The 17,151-nt window shown below is 60.5% G+C and overlaps 2 protein-coding genes across 8 annotated transcripts in view; both read right to left on the reverse strand.

The window, feature by feature from the left end:
* BAIAP2 (BAR/IMD domain containing adaptor protein 2) overlaps positions 1 to 800 on the reverse strand; it is a 38,745-nt gene extending 37,945 nt beyond the window's left edge. For 4 of the 7 annotated variants that reach the window (XM_030287403.4, XM_041719911.2, XM_041719910.2 and 1 more), the window contains exon 1: positions 646 to 799. In XM_030287403.4, coding sequence (XP_030143263.1) covers positions 646 to 717 — 72 coding nt within the window. In that variant the 5' untranslated portion in view covers positions 718 to 799. Of the gene's footprint in view, positions 1 to 645 lie in introns of all 7 variants that reach the window. The other 3 variants (XM_072937174.1, XM_030287399.4, XM_030287405.4) reach the window with 2 other exon arrangements.
* Positions 801 to 12,189: 11,389 nt separating this feature from the next.
* CHMP6 (charged multivesicular body protein 6) lies at positions 12,190 to 16,310 on the reverse strand. Its single transcript, XM_002195760.7, has 8 exons — positions 16,181 to 16,310; positions 15,582 to 15,691; positions 15,040 to 15,127; positions 14,273 to 14,359; positions 14,120 to 14,185; positions 13,934 to 14,014; positions 13,694 to 13,748; positions 12,190 to 12,503 (listed from the first exon to the last, which is right to left on the reverse strand). Exons 1-8 carry the CDS (start codon positions 16,241 to 16,243, stop codon positions 12,451 to 12,453), a joined length of 603 nt encoding a protein of 200 aa, XP_002195796.1. The 5' UTR covers positions 16,244 to 16,310; the 3' UTR covers positions 12,190 to 12,450.
* Between the last annotated feature and the right edge of the window lie 841 nt (positions 16,311 to 17,151).

The following is a 17,151-nucleotide window of genomic DNA, read 5'->3' on the forward strand; positions in this document are numbered from 1 at the left end:
CGCCTCGGTACTTTTTGTACTACATTCTTTACCTTTTTTCTTTTTTTTTTTTTCCCTGCTCTGTGCTCCCAGGTAACTCAATCCAAGCCCTTAAATCACAGGAAATCGTGCAAGCTTCCCAGTTTAACAAACGACATCCTGCGTTACACGTTAGGCTACAGCAGTTTTATTAGTCTTGCTCTCAAGACCCAGCAGAGCAGAAACCGCTTCCTTCGGGGGGAAACCAAACCACATAAATTGTTGCATTTTCTCAGGACACCGGGAGCACAGCAGAAAGGGAAAACGGAGGGATTCCCGAACTCCAGCGGATGGGGAAGGCTCGGGGGGCTCTGGCTTGTGGCAGAGCAGCGAGTGGCGGCGGCGCGGGGGTGACGCGGGGACAGCGCTGCCCGCCGCGGGACCCACCGGGCATCCCACGCGGGACCCCGGCAGGGCTGGGGGTGCCCGGGGGAGGCTCGGGGCGCCCCTCGCTCCGTGCCAGCGGGATCCCGGCGGCCGAGCGGCCCCGGGCACATCCCAGGGGCGGCCCCGGCAGCGCCTCCGCCCGCGCCCCGCGCGTCCCGGGGAGGGGAAACGCGATCGTTCCGAGAACTCAACCGCAGCGAACCGGCCAGGCGCGGCGCCGGGCACCTGTTGCGGACCCACCTTGTAGACATTCTCGGTGAGGCGGTGCACCTCCTCGGAGCGGGCCATGCCGGCCGGGCCGGGCAGCACCATGGGCGGCGGCGCGGGGTGCGGGGCGAGCGGGCGGAGCCGGTGCGGGCGCGGGGAGAGCGCAGAGCGGCGGCCGCTGTGCCCTTTATCAGCTCCCGGAGGCCGTGCCCGCCCCGAACCGCCCCGGCCAGCCCCGCACCGCCCCGCGGGGAGGAGCCGGGCCGGGCCGGGCCGTGCGGGGCTGGGAGGAACGAGAGGAGTACGAGCATCGCGGGGGCAGGGAGGGATGCACCGCGCTGTGCCCCCTCCCCGTGCGGGATCCCATGCCCATTCCCCATCCCCATTCCCCATGCCCATTCCCCATGCCCATTCCCCATGCCGCACCCCATTCCACGGCCCATTCACATTCCATACCCCTCCTCCACCCCATTCCCCATCCCACACCCCATAACCTCCCCTACGCTCCTGCCCTACCTCACCCCATGGCTCCCCACCCCACATTATCCCCCAGCTTTACCCCAACCCGTAGCTCTCGCTGTGCCCCACATCCCTGAACTGTCCCACCCCCAGCCCCTGCTGTGCCCCCACCCGTGCAGTGCCCCCCACTCTGGGGCTGTGCTCCATCCCCAGCTGTGCCCTGGGGAGTGGATGGGTGAGGAGCAGCCCCTGGTTTGGGGTTGTTGGGAAAGAGGGTGCACATTGTCCAGGGAGGCCGGGAGAGCAGCGGTGGGATGAGCCATCACCACGACTATGGCTCGGGATGTTCAGCCCAAGGGAGACCAGCCCCTGCCTGCCACCTCGCTGTCCCCAGGCTGTCCTGCCACCTGGCCAGCCAGGAGAGCCAGGATTCCCATGGAGGCTCCTGCCAGAGCTCCTGGCTGTCTGATCCCTGTGGGACACCCAATCCCTGTGGGACACCCAATCCCTGTCCTTCCCATGCCTCGGGCCAACAGCAGCAGCTTTTGCCCAGGTGCTGAGGGACACGAGGAGCAGGCCCGTGCCCTAGAGCCAGTGTCCCCATCCCTGTGCCCTCGCTGTCCTCTCCTCTCCGCAGGGTGAGCCGGGGTTAAACGGAGCCCCATGGCCAGGCCGTGCCCATGGGCCTGAGCCTTCCTCTCCCTCCTCTCTGCTGTGAGAAGCAGTGAAACAGTTGAGCAGCTGAGCATGTTATTTTCCATACATCCATCAATGCTGAGAACGAGGAGCCCAGGTGGATACCTTGATCCCAAACCTCCCGTTGCTGTTCCCTTTCCTGCTCTCCCTCCCAGCCCTGGCAAGGACCAGAAGGGTCCCGGCAGCAGCTGCTCCCTCCAGCTGTGTTTGGGTCCCATTTTGGCTTCTGCCTCAGAGGTTCCACACTCTGAGCACAGTGAAGAATTTACAGCCTCTGAGAAGGATTTTTCTCATGTTTCTGGAGTGACCAATTAACCCTTTCCCAGCGGGGCTGAGGAAAGGGAGCAGCTGTGGGACAGGACTGGGACCAGGACTGCCCTGGGAGATGTTCCTGGCTGCCTGCGTGGCTGCTGGGACACCACGGTGCCACTTTCCCTGTCCATCCCACGTGGCCAGACACAGTCAGCTCCCTCAGCCAGACACCAGCACCTCGCTGGCTCTCCAGTGAAGGATTCAGGATCAAGCACCCAGGAGTAGAGTGCCTCTCTCTGCGTCTCCATCACCTTATTTTTAGTTACGTTATGTAAGTTCTTCGCTACGTCATGGATGTGGGGGGTTCTTGCATCTAATTCCAGTGTGACAGCCCAGCAATTCAAACAAGCTGTTCCTCTGGTGAGGAAGATAAAAGGATTTGTAATTTCTGATAATAAAAGAGGCCTTCTGGGAAGGCCCTCAGAGAATCTCTTCCATCTAGGCCTGCTGGCAGACAGCGCTCCACTTTCTTCCCATGCTCTGCTTCTCCTTATCCCCTGAAATTTGAGTGCTGAAAACCTTTCTCCCTCGTATCTCCCTGCTCCCGGCGCAGCTCCATGGCTGGAAGCAGCCTGGGAGTTCATTTTCCCCCAGTCAGAACCACATGGAGCAAACGATCCTTCTCGCTGGCTCCTTCCATCCACGTCCCAGCTCCGGGCTGGCAGCGGGGCCGGGGCTGCCCGTGCCACCCACGGCCCGGGAGCGGTGCCACCCCGCAGCCTCCCGCAGCACCCCGGCAATTCTCAGCAGGAAAAACCTGCCGCTGCCTCGTGCCGGAGCGTTTGCTTTCATTGCCTTTTATTTATTTGATTTTTTTTTCCTGGTTGCCGCTCACTGCCTTTTTGTCAGGGTGATTCACTCCCCGGGGCTCGGCGGCAGCTGGAGCGTGCCCAGGGTAACCATGGTGCCAGGGGCCCGTGGGTTACCTGAATCCGTGTGCCCGTGTGAAGGCGGGACCATCCCCGGCAGGGCTGTGGGTGCAGCGTGGGGAAGCACCACGCCAGACCGGGAACAGCAGTGGGACGAGCCGGCAGCGGCCCCGGGGCTGGCAGCGGCCCCATCCCCAGCCGCCCCTCCCCGGGGTGACACACGCGGCACCGGCCACCTCCAGCCCCGGGTGGAGCGAAGTTGCTGTGGCAACAATAACTTATGTAATCCACCCCGCTCGGCTGCAGGTGTGGGGAGGAAATTGAGCTATTTTCGAAGTTTCATTAGGTTCCTGCTTAATTACCAGCGCTCCCGGCCGGGTCATGCGGCCCGCACAGGGACAGAGGTGGGGACGGGGCAGCGATGGCCGAGACAGTGACAGTGACAACCAGGGCAGTGGTGGCCAGGGCAGTGGTGGCCAGGGCAGTGACAACCAGGACAGCGACAACCAGGACAGTGACAGTCTGAGCAGTGACATCCCGAGCAGTGACAGCCCGGGCAGTGGTGGCCAGGGCAGTGACAACCAGGGCAGTGGTGGCCAGGGCAGTGACAACCAGGACAGCGACAACCAGGGCAGTGACAGCCCAGGCAGTGACAGCCCAGGCAGTGACAACCAGGACAGCAACAACCAGGGCAGTGGTGGCCAGGGCAGTGGTGGCCAGGGCAGTGACAACCCGAGCAGTGACAGCCCGAGCAGTGACAGCTGGGGCAGAGACAGCCGGGGCAGTGACAGCCCGGGCAGTGGTGGCCAGGGCAGTGACAGCCCAGGCAGTGGTGGCCAGGGCAGCAGTGGCTGGAGCAGTGATGTCCCAGAGCAGTGACAGCAGCTGCACCAAGGCCCGCAGCCCCTCCGTGTTCCCAGCCTGGGGACACTCTCCCTGCTCCCGAAATGCCACCCCGGTGGCTGCCAGGGAGGGACACGGGAGGGAGGTGCTGCAGGGCAGCATAACTGCCCAGGGAGGGGAACGTGGCACTGCGAGGTCACCGAGAGCTGCCACATCCTCAGCGAACTTGGGAAGCCTCCAGTGACACGGAGAGAGGAGAAATAAAGGTGGATTGGAATCCCTGGAGCATTTGAGTGGGATGTGGCACTGGCCACAGAGAGGAGGAAGCAGAGGGACTGTCATGGCACCAGTGCTGGTTTTTGTCACAGTCCCTGAGAAAATGCTTGGAGTTTCCCAAGGAAAACCGAGCCCCAGCTGCTCCAGGTGGTCACTGGGTTCTCCTGGCACTGCCAGAGCAGAAGAGACCAGGCAGGGAACTGGACCAGGCCACAGAAGCTGCCTCCATCTCCATCTCCATCTCCATCTCCATCTCCATCTCCATCTCCATCTCCATCTCCATCTCCATCTCCATCTCCATCTCCATCTCCATCTCCATCTCCATCTCCATCTCCATCTCCCCTGTTTTCCCCCTCAGTCCCTCTGGCCCTGTGGCAGCCCCTGGCTCTCTGTTCCTCCTGTTCAGTGTGTGCTGAAGGGGAAGGCTGAGCCCAGCCAGCCCTCGGTGCCCAGCACAGCCCGAGCAGGGCAGGTGTGTACCCGAGTGTCACCGTGCTAATGAGATTCCCAGGAACTGCCTGTCCCGTGGTCCTGGGCAGATGGCTTCTCCATCGGAGCCCTGACATCACTGTGAGCCCTCCCTGTGCTGTGTCAGGAAGTTTTTATTTCTAAAAGAATCTAAACATGATTTTTCTGACATCTGGGTGCACTGGGGAATCAGCCAGGTGGGTTTGAGCCAAACCAACACCCTGTGAGTAGAGAACATGTTTTCCCTGAACACCTCACTTGGTTCTGTCCCCTGCCCTCCTCGGGGGCCCCTCCTCAACCCCAGGCCATCCCCCCACTTCCTTTGGAGCACCTCATGCAGGAGCTGGGCCAGCAAACCCCACAGCAGTACCCAGGTGCTGGGGCACCCTCCCAGTCTCAGCCTCAGCCTCCCCTCTGCAGGGCAGCCTTTGCTCACCAGGATTCCAGCAGGTGCCTTGAACTGACAGTGAGTAGGTTTAAGTTGAATATTGGGAATAAATCCCTCCCTGTGATGGTGGGCAGGCCCTGGCACAGGTTTCCCAGAGAAGCTGTGGCTGCCCCATCCCTGGAAGTGTTCCAGGCCAAGTTGGACAGGGCTTGGAGCAGCCTGGTCTGGCAGAATGTCCCACGAGCTTTAAGGTCCCTCCCAGCTGTGTGGGTTTGAAAAGACAGGTCTCTGTTAAGGAAGGCAGGAGCCTCATGTGAAATGGAGAATGTGAGCCCCCTCCCTCCGAATTATTATAATTTTGAAATTAGGGAGCTCTCAGGCAAAGATATGGGAATAGGAATAACAGTTCTTTACTAGGAAACTAAAAATACAAATGTAATAGTAAAAACAAACAAACAAACAAAACACTGACAGAGTCAGAACATGCCCTGACACCCTGTGGATGTTGGCAGCAGTCCCATCCCAGGGTGGCTCAGCCCTCCTGCAGTGCCAGCTGTGCTTCTGCTGGAGCAGGATCCTGCACAAGGGGGGAGTTTTCCTCTGGAGCTCCAGGGCTGGGGGAGATGGGCCTGGGCTCCTCTGGGAATGCAGTGGGAAGAAAGCTGCTCCTCTGGGAATGCAGGGGGCAGAAAGCTGCTCCTCTGGGAATGCAGTGGGGAAGAAAGCTGCTCCTCTGGGAGAGCAGTGGGAAAAGGCTTTCTCTGTTGTTCTAAATCTCAGATTCTATCCAGGTAGGAATGCTCGGCTCCGCCCCTGGGCAGAGCATCTCCCCATGGACGATGGAATTTTCTCAGCCATGCAGTGAGAGTCACTGGCCCATGAACAGAAGATAATTAATAATGAACGGTCCATTAACAGAAGAGATCTCCTGGAGGGAAGTTTGGTTTTGGGAGAGATAAAGAAAACTGCCCAAAGAACAGCAGAGAACTGCCCCACCTTTAACAGATGGGAATTGAACACACACCCAGCTGCACCTGAGCCACAGCCCAGCCCATTTCACGATTCTGTCCTGTTGGTGTCGGTGGGAGCTGGTCCCTGAGCCATCAAGGGGTCAGGACTCAGAAGCTGTCCCCGGGCTGGAGATGTGCCAGCAGCTCCCAGCAGTTAAATCCTGCCGAGCAAACCCAGCAAAGCCATTTACTGGGGATTAGCCAAGGATGAGCAATCCAGGCCCTTATTCTGCAGGCTGGAGCTGCAGGGCTGGACCCAGCCATTCCAGCCTCATGCTTGGCTGAGTGGGACTCACAAAGTGGGGTGGGCTGATTTCACCATGGGGAAACTGAGGCACGACAAAGTACCTGCCTCTCATCATCCCATGGTTTCCCTAAATCCCGCTGGAAGACTCCCAGCAGTGCAAGCTGCTGTGCCCAGGGATTCGCGGGCAGTTCTGTCCCTGATGTGACACACGTGTCACTCTCTGCCTCGGAGCACCTGGCCCAGCCCATGGCGAGGGTCACAGAGCCTGGGGCCGGGTGCCACCCCTGGGGGCACCGATGGCAATCCCCAGAGGGACCCGGGGGCTGCAGGCAGCCGGGCAGGGCTGGGACACTCCCGGTGCCAGCAGCATCCCCCTGCCCGCCTGGGGGACAGCCCTGTCCCCTGCGTGTCCCCGTGTCCTGCCGGGGGTACAGCCGTGTCCCCTGCGTGTCCCCCGTGTCCTGCCGGGGGGACAGCCCTGTCCCCTGTCCCCTGCGTGTCCCCCGTGTCCTGCCGGGGGGACAGCCCTGTCCCCTGCGTGTCCCCTGTGTCCTGCCCGGGGGGACAGCCCTGTCCCCTGCGTGTCCCCCGTGCCCTGCCGGGTTCCGGGCTCAGCCAGCGCGGCCGCAGCAGCCTCGGCTCTCCCGGGAGGCTCCCGGGGAGCGCAGGCACAGGGAGGAGCCGGAATGACGGAGGAAAGGAGGAGTGGGTGGGAGAACAAAGCGCTGCGGATGCTGTGCCGGGCCTGGGAAGATGGAGGCGCCGAGTGGGAATGAGGGATGCAGGGAGGCTCCGGCTGCTGCACGAGGGAAAGGGCAGCGGGGCTGGCACTGCCACTGCCACATCCCTGCTGCCATCCTGGGGACTGGGGAGGGCTCCACAGCAAACCCAACCTCTGCCGTGCCCCATGGGGCATGGGGGAGCAGAGTTGTGTGTTCTGGGGGAGCCCCAAAACGCGCCGGGTCCCCCTCGCTGTCCCTCCTCACCTGCCCCAGCGCCTGTTTCACGAGTGAGTAATGCTGAATTACAGCGCTAAGGAGCTCTCTGGGGATCCTTCGCAATAACAGGAATAGTTTATGCGATTTGCATAATTGGTATGATGGGATTTTGCATCACGTTGCTGAGCTCGGGGAAGCGTCCGGGGCAGAGCCGAGGTGCTGCTGGGGGCTCTGGGCACGCTGGGGGGCTGTGGGCACCTTCGGGGGCTGTGGGCACCTTCGGGGGCTGTGGGCACCTTCGGGGGCTGCCTCCCCCCAGCCCAGCCCTGCCTGGGAAGGACCAGCCAGTCACAGGGAGGTGGCAGAAGGGACAGGTTCATGTCCCGCTGCCATCCCCTGCCCGTGTCACCCCTTCTGTCCCTCAAGCTGGCACTGGGCTGGTCACAGCCCCACAGCCCCCTCGGGCACGTTTGCCTGTCCCATTGCCACTTCTGATGGCTGTGGCTGCCCATTCCAGCTCCGGGAAGCAGCAAAACGCCGGATCTCGGTCCTGAAGGATGCGGTGCCAAATTCCCCTGCTCCTGTTCCAGCCCCAAGGCCACCCAGCTCCCTGCACGGCATCTCCAGCCTTTCCGCAGGGACGCGGCTCCTCCTGCTTCACAGCACAGCCCAGCCCGGGGAGTGCTCTGCTCTCATTTCCTCTCTCGCTAATTAATCACCGAGCCAGCCCCGGAGCAGCCCGGCACGGCTCTGCCGAGCTGCCCGAGTGGCAGCCACGGGCAGGGGACACAGGCTGGGGACACCCATCACGCGGCACCCACGACTTGAGGAGCCGCATTCCACGGCAGGGCAGGGCAGGGCAGCAAAACGGTGACACGGGGACAAGTGCCATCTCCCAGTGCTCCTTCCACCCAGCCAGCGCGGGTCCCGCGTCCCCCAGGAGGAGGAATTGTGGCTCCAGTGTCACAGCTGGCCCTGCCGAGGCATCCCAGCCCCGCCGAGGCATCCCAGCCCTGCCGAGCAGCGGCAGGTCCCGTCTGGCACCGGGAGCCACCAAAGGTCACATTCCCGGCCTGGCCGCGCCGCGCTCCGACAGACCCGCTTTGTTCCCGGCGCTGCTCTAATTAGGGAATTGCGCTGATTTTTTTTTCTCCCTTCACAGTTGAACTATCAAAACTTGGGTTTGTTCCCTGCCAAAGCCTCTTCTACTCTGCTGGTGACTCAGAGTGACACCGGGGGGGAAAGGGAAGGAGCCAGGGGTGGCTCCCAGGGTGTCCCAGTGGGCAGCCGGGATGGGGGTGGCACTCCAGGGTTTGGGTGCAGAATGCAGCACCCCGGCAGTGCCCCCGAGTGTGGGAAGCACCTGAACCCCTGGAACCCCACACAGGGCAGGGCAAGCTCAGGGTGTGGATAATGAGGAGGAGGAGGAAGATGAAAGATCCACCAAACTGTGCCTGGTTCTGAGTCAGGGTTTGCCAGGGAGGGTGGGGGACAAGGGACACTGTGAGTTCATTCCCCTGGGGTGGGAGCTGAGGGGGGACAGTGAGAGCCCCCAGGGCCTCTGAGCCCCTCGTGCCAAAAAAGCAGCAGGGCCCAGATGAGAGGCCAGGGATCCGACACCTCCGGGGTTCTCAGCTCTGTTTTGTTTTTCCATGGGTGTTCCAGGAAACACCGGAGGCAGCGGAGCATGACAGCGTGTCAGGGTGCAGCCGTGTCGGGGTGCAGCTGTTTTGGGGCTGTGCAGCTGTCCCGGGGTGGGCTGGCAGCCCCCCTCCCTCCCCAGCAGCGCTGCCATCCAGCTGTGTTGGCATAGAAACTGCCAGGGCTCTGCAGGCAGCGCTGCCAGCTGGGCACATCCCATGGGATGGAGCAGTGTCCCCGTGGAACAGGGACCGTCCCTCTGTGGGCAGCAGGGAATGGGCAGCACCATCTCCCAGCAGAGCTCCTCGTTTCTCCCTCCCCCTGCACGGGAATCCCACAGTGCCACACCAAGTGCTGGGAATAGCACCGAGATCCAGGAGGAGTGACTGCTCCCGGGAATGCTGCACTCCCTGTCACTGTCACACGTGCTGTGCCTGCCCTGGGCATTGTTCAGTGGCCAGAACTTCTCCAGAGCCTCAGCACAGGGGCCAGGGCCGTGCCAGGGCCATGCCAGGGCTGTGCCAGGGCCATGCCAGGGCTGTGCCAGGGCCGTGCCAGGGCCGGGGCTCCGGGGAGGGCTCCGGGCGCTGCGGGGGCAGCCGAGGCAGGAGCCTGAGTTTTGTTGCTGTTCTCCAGGGTTTAATTAACAACGAGCAGCGCTGCCTCCACGCTCCTCTCGCTCAACATCTGGCCAACTCAAACACAGCTGGAAGAGCTCCGTGCAGCCCTCCCGACAGGAGCTGGCTCCCGCCCCGCTGCCACAGCTGAGGGCACGGGGAGTGGTAATGAAACACCCCCAGCTCGGCACAGCTGCTTTCCCAGGCCCTGGCAGGACGGGCCAGGGGGGGCTGAGCCACCCCGAGGGTCCGGCTGGTGCAGGCAGGGGGGTCTGGGGCATCCCGCTGCTCCCAGCAGCAGGAGAGACGTAAATCCAGAGTAAATCCAGAGTAAATCCAGAGTAATGAGGGAGCAGCTGCTGTCCAGAGGCTCAGGAACAGCCCAGGTGGGGTCCCAGCCTGCAGCGGGTGTCCCAGTCCCTGTGCCCACTCCAAAGCAGGGACAGTCACACACAGGCGCTCGGGGGTGGCTGGACAACTCCACAGGGATGGAAGCACCAAGTCCTACAGAGCAGGCAAAATGGGATGGGACAGTGGGGGAGGGAGCCACGGGTCCATGTGAGCCCTGAGTCTGGGCATGGATTGACCATGGATCAGTTTGACAATTCCAGAGTAATTCTTACAAATCCCCTAATTTGGCTTTGCTGTAATCCCAGGGAGAGGAGGGCAGTGGCCGAGGCTCTCAAGAATCCCAGCTACACCAGGGCCGTGCCAGGACTGTCCCAGCACTGTCACCTCCCGGGGCCATCCAGGCAAACAGTGCCAAACAGGGCTGTTTGTGTCACACACCGAGCCTGCTCTGAAATTCCCTGCCCACATCTCTCCCAGGAGCAGGCAGCAAGGAGGGCAGGAAGGAGGAAGGCAACTCCTGCTGATCCAAAACACTCCCTGTGCAAACACGAGGCTGGAAGAGAGTCGGAGGAGCCACTGGAGCCACTTTATTGTCACAGCACAGCACAGAGGTCACAGCCCACTCCCGGCCCTTCCTCCCGAGGAGACTTGGGGCAGGGATTAGCTGCTCCCAGCTTTCCTGCTGGATCACTAAATGGCCTCTCCACTGTGGCAACAATGAATGGAAGGAGCTGCATTAACCCCTTCAGCACCAGCCCTGCTCCCTCTCCGCACCCACAGGGAGTGCAGCCCCCGGGACCCGGCCCGGCCTGGCACAGCATCCCTGGGCAGGGCTGGCTCATCTCTCCTGCTGCCAGGACCTTCAGCAGAGGAGACCTGAGCACAGGGACTGCAGCACACCCTCCTCAGGCCTCTCCCGTGGCGATGCCAAGCCCAGGGAACAGAGTTTTCCCAAAGCAGCAGCAGTGGAAGCTGCTCTCCTAGGACAGATCCCTTCCTGGGAGTGCCCCCCAGATGAACCAGGGGCACGTTCAGCAGCCCAGCACCGGCTGGCACCGGGCTGAAGGGGCCCTGAAGGAAAAGCACTGCCCAGAAATGCTCCTGCCAGCGCGGCACTGGTGAATCCAAGGCTCTCTCTGGTGGGAACAGGCTGCGTTGCAGCACAGCCGGGCTGAGCAGAGACAATGAACCGCCGGGAGCAGAGCAGGACCCTGTCCTGGCAGGGCTGGGAGCAGGAGCTGGTGTCCCCACAGCGGCTGGGGTGACCAGAGACACGGTCCTGGGACCATCCAGAGGCAGCAGCTGCTTTGGCAGCACTGTGCTGGTGTCAAACACAGGGCCAGGCGCTGTGGGGTTGGTATGGAACATTAGTGAGGGCACAGCAGTGGGAGTGGGAATGGGGTGCTTCCAAAGCACTCACTGCCTTGGGGACATATGAGGAGGACGAGGATGCCCTGGCCCGTCTTTGGAACACAACAGAGAGGACATGGAGCACACAACTCCACCCAGAGCTGCTGCTGGCCCAGCAGCACAGGGGAGCTCCCCAGTCCCTGGGATCGCTTTTTGTCTAGCACCAGATCCCACAAACCCAACGACAGCCCCACAAAGTCTCCAAGGACCCTCTGGTCCTTCTGCTGTTGCAGAAATGCAGATTGAGGGTTGTGGCTTCAAGAACATAAAAAGTGAAGATCTGCAGTGTCCTGAAGAGCATCTGCAAGCTGGCGGGTGAGCTCATTCCAAGAGCACCCAAATCTGCTCCCACCTGGCTGCCAGCAGCGTTCCAGGCCCTTCAGCATCCCAGTGAGTCCTCAGAGGGGTTGGGGCTCCCTGGAGCTGCTCCCAGAGCACTTTGGAGTGGTGATTTCTGGAGCTTCAGGCCCCACGTCCGGAGCAGCACGAGCCCAAGGAAACGTGTCCGAGTCCCCGAGGAAACGTCCGGCAGGAGCTCTGGAGCAGAGTCCGTGGGATCCATCCGTCCATCCCAGGCAGAGGAGAACTCTGATGCTGGAGCAGAGCCCACGAGGGACCAATCCTGGCTCCTGACACAGGCATGGCAGGAGATTTCTGCCAGCCCAGGGCTGCTCGGCTCCGCAGGGCTCTGGGGCCAGGCCTGAACCGTGCCCAGCCCCTCAGCTCACAGCAGGTCAGGCTCTGCTGGGCCACAGCCACCGCAGCAGGAGCAGGGCTGAGCAGCCAGGCTGAGCCTGGCCCAAACCAAACCCCCTGGGGCTGGTTCTGCACGAGCCAGAGCTCCAGCACTGCCCAAGTGCAGCAGGACAGGGACACAGGCACTCCTGCACAGATGGAACCAGGAGAGAGAAGGGACAGAGGGACACCAGAGTGCTCCACAGGGCTTGTGCTCACCCAGCCCATGCCCAGCACAAACGTGGTCACTCTGAGCATGGCATTTCCTGGGATTTGGCCACAGCAATCAAACCTACAGAGAAAAATTTGGCTTTGGATGATTTAGAGTTGCTGTTTAATCCCGAGACAGCGCAGCTGAGTGAGTTTGGAATTTAAGTTACAAAAAAAGAAAGCACTAGAAAACAATCTTGATACAAGAGCGATAATCAGCTGAGGTTCCCCACCCTGTGCAGGGAATCCTGCTCCACAATCCACCCAGCACAGCTGGGATGCTGCCAAGGCATTGCCTGTTCCCAGCACACTGGGAGGGCAAACTGTCCAGGGTGAAAGTTTGGTGGGGGAAACCCCAGCACTGGGAATTAAGATGCTGCCACCAGCTCTGGCTTTGGCCTGTTCTTGATGGGTGACACTTCTGTGGAAGGAAAAGAAACTTGTTACAGAATCAGAGAATACAAATATCATGCAGCCTGAGGAGGATCCAGGGCTCAGAGTCCACTCTGCAGGGCAGCAAATGCTCGCACAGCTAAGAGAAATTGGTTATAAATAACCCCACATTCCCATGAGGAAATGCCCCTTTTTCACAGCACTGAAGAACTACAGACTTTCAGAACATGCCCAGCCCAGGGACAGATCCTGGGCAGGAGCAGGAGCAGGGCCAGCTCTGCCCTCACCCCTGGGCTGTTTTGTTTGGCCTCAGTGCTGACATCTGAGCCCTGTTTAGGAGTAAACAAGCTCCAAGGAAACCCACATCCCAGATTGCTCCTGGGCAGATTCCACACAGGGAAATGGCTTCTTCCAGCTCCTCTTTGCACAAGCAGGGAGGTCCAGCTCCTGTGAGCGACAGCTCAGGGCTCTGCTGTCCTGGGAGAGGAGTCTTCACCAGTCTGAGTTTTCAGCTCCTTAGCACAGACACCTAATGAATCCCAGTGGGCTCCTTCCCTGCCAGGCAGGGCCACCAGGGCCTGCTTGGTCACCTTCTTGGTCAGCTCTCCCACTTCCCAGCTCCATTCCCACACAAATCCATCCACTGAGGCTTCGGATCGCTCAGGAACACCCAGGGACCTTCAGCTGTATGGAGCTCACGCTCTGTCAATCCTGGAACTGTGGGACTCCAGTGATCCTCATCCAGCTGCTTCCAAATCACTGGGAAGTGAGGTGGGAAGAGCTCCAAGTCATTTCCCAAGGAAATCCAGTGCTGTCAGGGTGAATCCAGCATCCACAAAATACCCGTCCCTGCGCTGCGACGACGGGACCGGCCGGGGCTGTGGGAGGAAGCCTTGCCTGGCTCAGGCAAAGGAGGAATTCCTCATGGAGCCTCCCGATGAATGAGGTGTCTCAGGGCAGGAGGTTGCCTCAGAGCAGGTACAGGATGTGACAAGAACAGCAGGGGCCACACAGGGAGCTCCCCAAGGCAATGACCAGATGCCAACGGAGCAGCGAGCGGAGCCTCGGGTCCTCCTGGAGCGAGGGCTCAGCTGGGCCTGTCCCCACTCCAGGAGCTTTGTCCCCTCCCATTTCCCAAGGCACTGACACTGGGAGAGGCCTCAGAGCCCTGCACAGCACAGGAGCACGAGAGGCCAAAGCTGTGCAAGGAGAACATACCTGGGATCTTCTCCGGGAGCGGCTCCGAAGGAACTTCTGGAAGCTCCAACTGTTCCTGCGAGGACATTAAAGACAAAGTGTCACACGTGCCACAGAGCACAGCTGTGGGCAAACACCAGGGTGGCAATGCCCCAGATGTGCCCCCAGACTGGCCCTGAGAGTAGCAAAAAGGCACTTCAACTGCTATTAAAAACAGCTTCCTAAAAACGTGGATTTTAACCACAAGAACATCAACCCCACCTGAGTAATAGCATTTAATTCTTCTAGAATGGCATCTTCATCCTCCTCAGTCAGGCTGCCAGCCAGGAGCTCGTCTATTTGCTGTGGGAGAGAGGGAAGGACATTACACCCCAGCCTGGTGGCTCTGGGGTGCAGCACCCACCCCAGCAGCTCTGTGGTGCTGCTCCCAGCTCCTCGTGCACGCACCCTCTGGTACTCCACAGCATCCTGGGTTTCTCCTATTATCCTTTCCACTTCTTCTATGGACATAACCTGAAGGGCAGAGCCAAAATCCAGGTGTGGGAGGGGGCAGGGAGGCAGCTCCAGCCAGGCCCCCCTGAAGTGCCCCAGCCACAGTACCTGGTGCATCTTGTTCAGACACTCGTTGCCTATTTTCAGGCCCTCGATGACCTTCATTTCAATCTGGGTGAATTCAATGTCCTGGACCTGCAGTGGCAAGGAGAAAGGGAAGAGCCTGTCACACTTTGGCCAGGCACTGGCACAGGCTGCCCTGGGAACCCTGCAGGGATTTAACAGAAACGGGGATGTGGCAGCTGGGGACAGTGGGAGTGCTGGGGAGTGACTGGGCTCAGAGGGCTCTTCCCACCTCAATAATTCCATGGTTGCCATTCTTAGGCAGACACAGGCTGCCAGCACCACCAGAGAAGCTGCAAGGAGGAATCAGTGGAGCCCTTGCTGTCCTGTCAGTGGCACCAGCAGCAGGAAACATCCACACAAAAAGCTCAGCACAGGCAGCTGCACCAGCAGGTCCGACAGCCCCTGAGGTGATTTCACGGGATCTTCCAGCTGCCAGTGCCAGCTGAGACCTCCCCAAACCCAAACACATCCAGCTCTGAAATGACAGGGCTGACACAAGGCAGTGCAGCCATCCCCCCTGTGAGTAACGTTCCAGCAATTTCCAAACCACACCTTTAGCAGGGAAGCTGCAGGTTCCAGACACACCACTCCGTGTCTCCAGGGAAAATCGTGGCACACGCACAATTTTGGAGATGTTTGCCCTTGGACAGAGGGCTGAACACCTGCCAGGACCTGGCAGCTGGAATGGAATGGAATTCCAGGACATCCCAGGGGAGCCCCAGCCCAGAACACCCCCAGGCCTGGCTCACCATCCGCTCCAGGTTGCTGATCTGGTTCTCTGTTTTATCCAGCAGCTGCTCCTGGTACCGTTTCTTCTTCAGCAGGAGCATGGCTTTCCTGAGGGACACACAGGGATGAAGCAACTGAAGCCTAAAGGAGCCCCATCAAAGCCACACTTGTTCTGTGCTTCTGCTAAAAGGGGACAACTTGTGTGCAGCTGAACTGAGCCAGGACCTGCTCCTGCGAGGAGCAAGGACGAGCAAACTGGGAATTGGGAATAAATGCTGCCCTGGGAGGTGCTGAGGCCCTGCCACAGGTGCCCAGAGCAGCTGTGGTGCCCCTGGATCCCTGGCAGTGCCCAAGGCCAGGCTGGACAGGGCTTGGAGCAGCCTGGGACAGTGGGAGGTGTCCCTGCCATGACAAGGGTGGAATGGGATGGGCTTTAAGGTCCCTCCCAACCCAAAGCATTCCGGGATTCCGGTTCCCACAGTCCAGCTGCGTTTCCCTCCCGGTGACACCCCGGCGGTGGCACTGCCACCCCCCTCGGCCCCGGCTGACCCCTGCCCCTCACTCTTTCTTGCCGTCCCGGAGCAGCTGCCGGGCCAGCGCCCGCTCCCGCTCCAGCCCCAGGCTCAGCCGCTTCTGGTACTGCCGGAGCTTGTCCCGCTGCTGCTTCAGTTGCTGCGGGACAGACGGACACGGGGAGGGCGGGACGGGCGGACAGGGGGGCGGACAGGGGGACGGACAAGGGACAGACAGGGGGGCGGACAGGGGGACGGACAGGGGACAGACAGGGGAACGGACAGGGGAACGGACAGGGGGACAGACAAGGGACAGACAGGGGGACAGACAGGGGGACAGACAGGGGGACGGACAGGGGAACGGACAAGGGTCACAGCTCAGCCCTGACAGCTCCAGCCGCCCTCCAGCAGCGCCGTTCCCCCGCCCGCTGTCCCCGCGGTGTCACCGGCAGCACCGGGGGTCGCTCAGCCCCAGCACGGCCGGTCCATCCCCCCAACTCCCCGGCACGGCCCGGCCCGGTCCGTCCCCCCCCTCAGCTGCACGGCCCGGGCCCGCTCCCCGGCACGGTCCGTTCCCCCCCTCACCAGCACGGCCCGGTCCGTCCCGCTCCCCCCCTCACAGCCCGCTCCGTCCCGCTCCCCCCCTCACCAGCACGGCCCGGTCCTGCTCCGTGACGCGGCTCCGCCGTTTCCGCCCGAACAGGTTCCCCATGGCCGCTCCTGCCCGGCCCAGCCCGGCCCGCCCCCGACGGCGGCCGCGAGGGGCCAGGCCCCGCACAACGCGCAGCGAGCGCGGCAGTGCGGCAGCGCGGCAGCGCGCCGCTGGGGGGCGCGCTGGGGACGGGAATATCGGGAACGGGAATTCCTGAAAATATCGGGAATGGCGAGAAAAATATCGGGAATGGAGAGAAAAATATCGGGAATGGGGTTAATAATCCCGGGAATGGAGATAATAGCAGGAATGGAGATGAAAATATCGGGAATAGGGGTAATGACATCGGAAATAGGGGTAATGATATCGGGAATGGGAATTAAAATATCGGGAATAGGGGTAATGATATCGGGAATGGGGATAAAAATATCGGGAATAGGGGTAGTAATATCGAGAATGGGAATAAAAATATCGGGAATGGGAACTAAAATATCAGGAATGGGGATAAAAATATCAGGAATGGGGATAATAATGTCGGGAATGGGGATAATAATGTCGGGAATAAAGATAAAATAGGGAATGGGGATAATAATATCAGGAATGGGAATAATATAGGGAATAGGAATAACTGGGAATGGGGATAATGATACAGGGAATGGGAATAAAAATATCGGGAATGGGGATAAAAATATCGGGAATGGGAATTAAAATATCGGGAATAGGGGTAATGATATCGGGAACGGGGATAATAATGTCGGGAATAAAGATAAAATAGGGAATGGGGATAATAATACAGGGAATGGGAATAACTGGGAATGGGGATAACCGGGAATGGGAATGGTAAGAGAGGGTATGGGGATAATACAGGCAGTGGGATATAGGGAATAGGGAATGGGAGGGATGGCAGGGAGGCTGTAGGGGTTGGGGGTTATGGGGCCAACACCGATTCATCCCGAGGGATGGAATCG

The sequence above is a fragment of the Taeniopygia guttata genome, chromosome 18, assembly GCF_048771995.1.
Source record: "Taeniopygia guttata chromosome 18, bTaeGut7.mat, whole genome shotgun sequence".
Lineage (NCBI taxonomy): Eukaryota > Metazoa > Chordata > Aves > Passeriformes > Estrildidae > Taeniopygia > Taeniopygia guttata.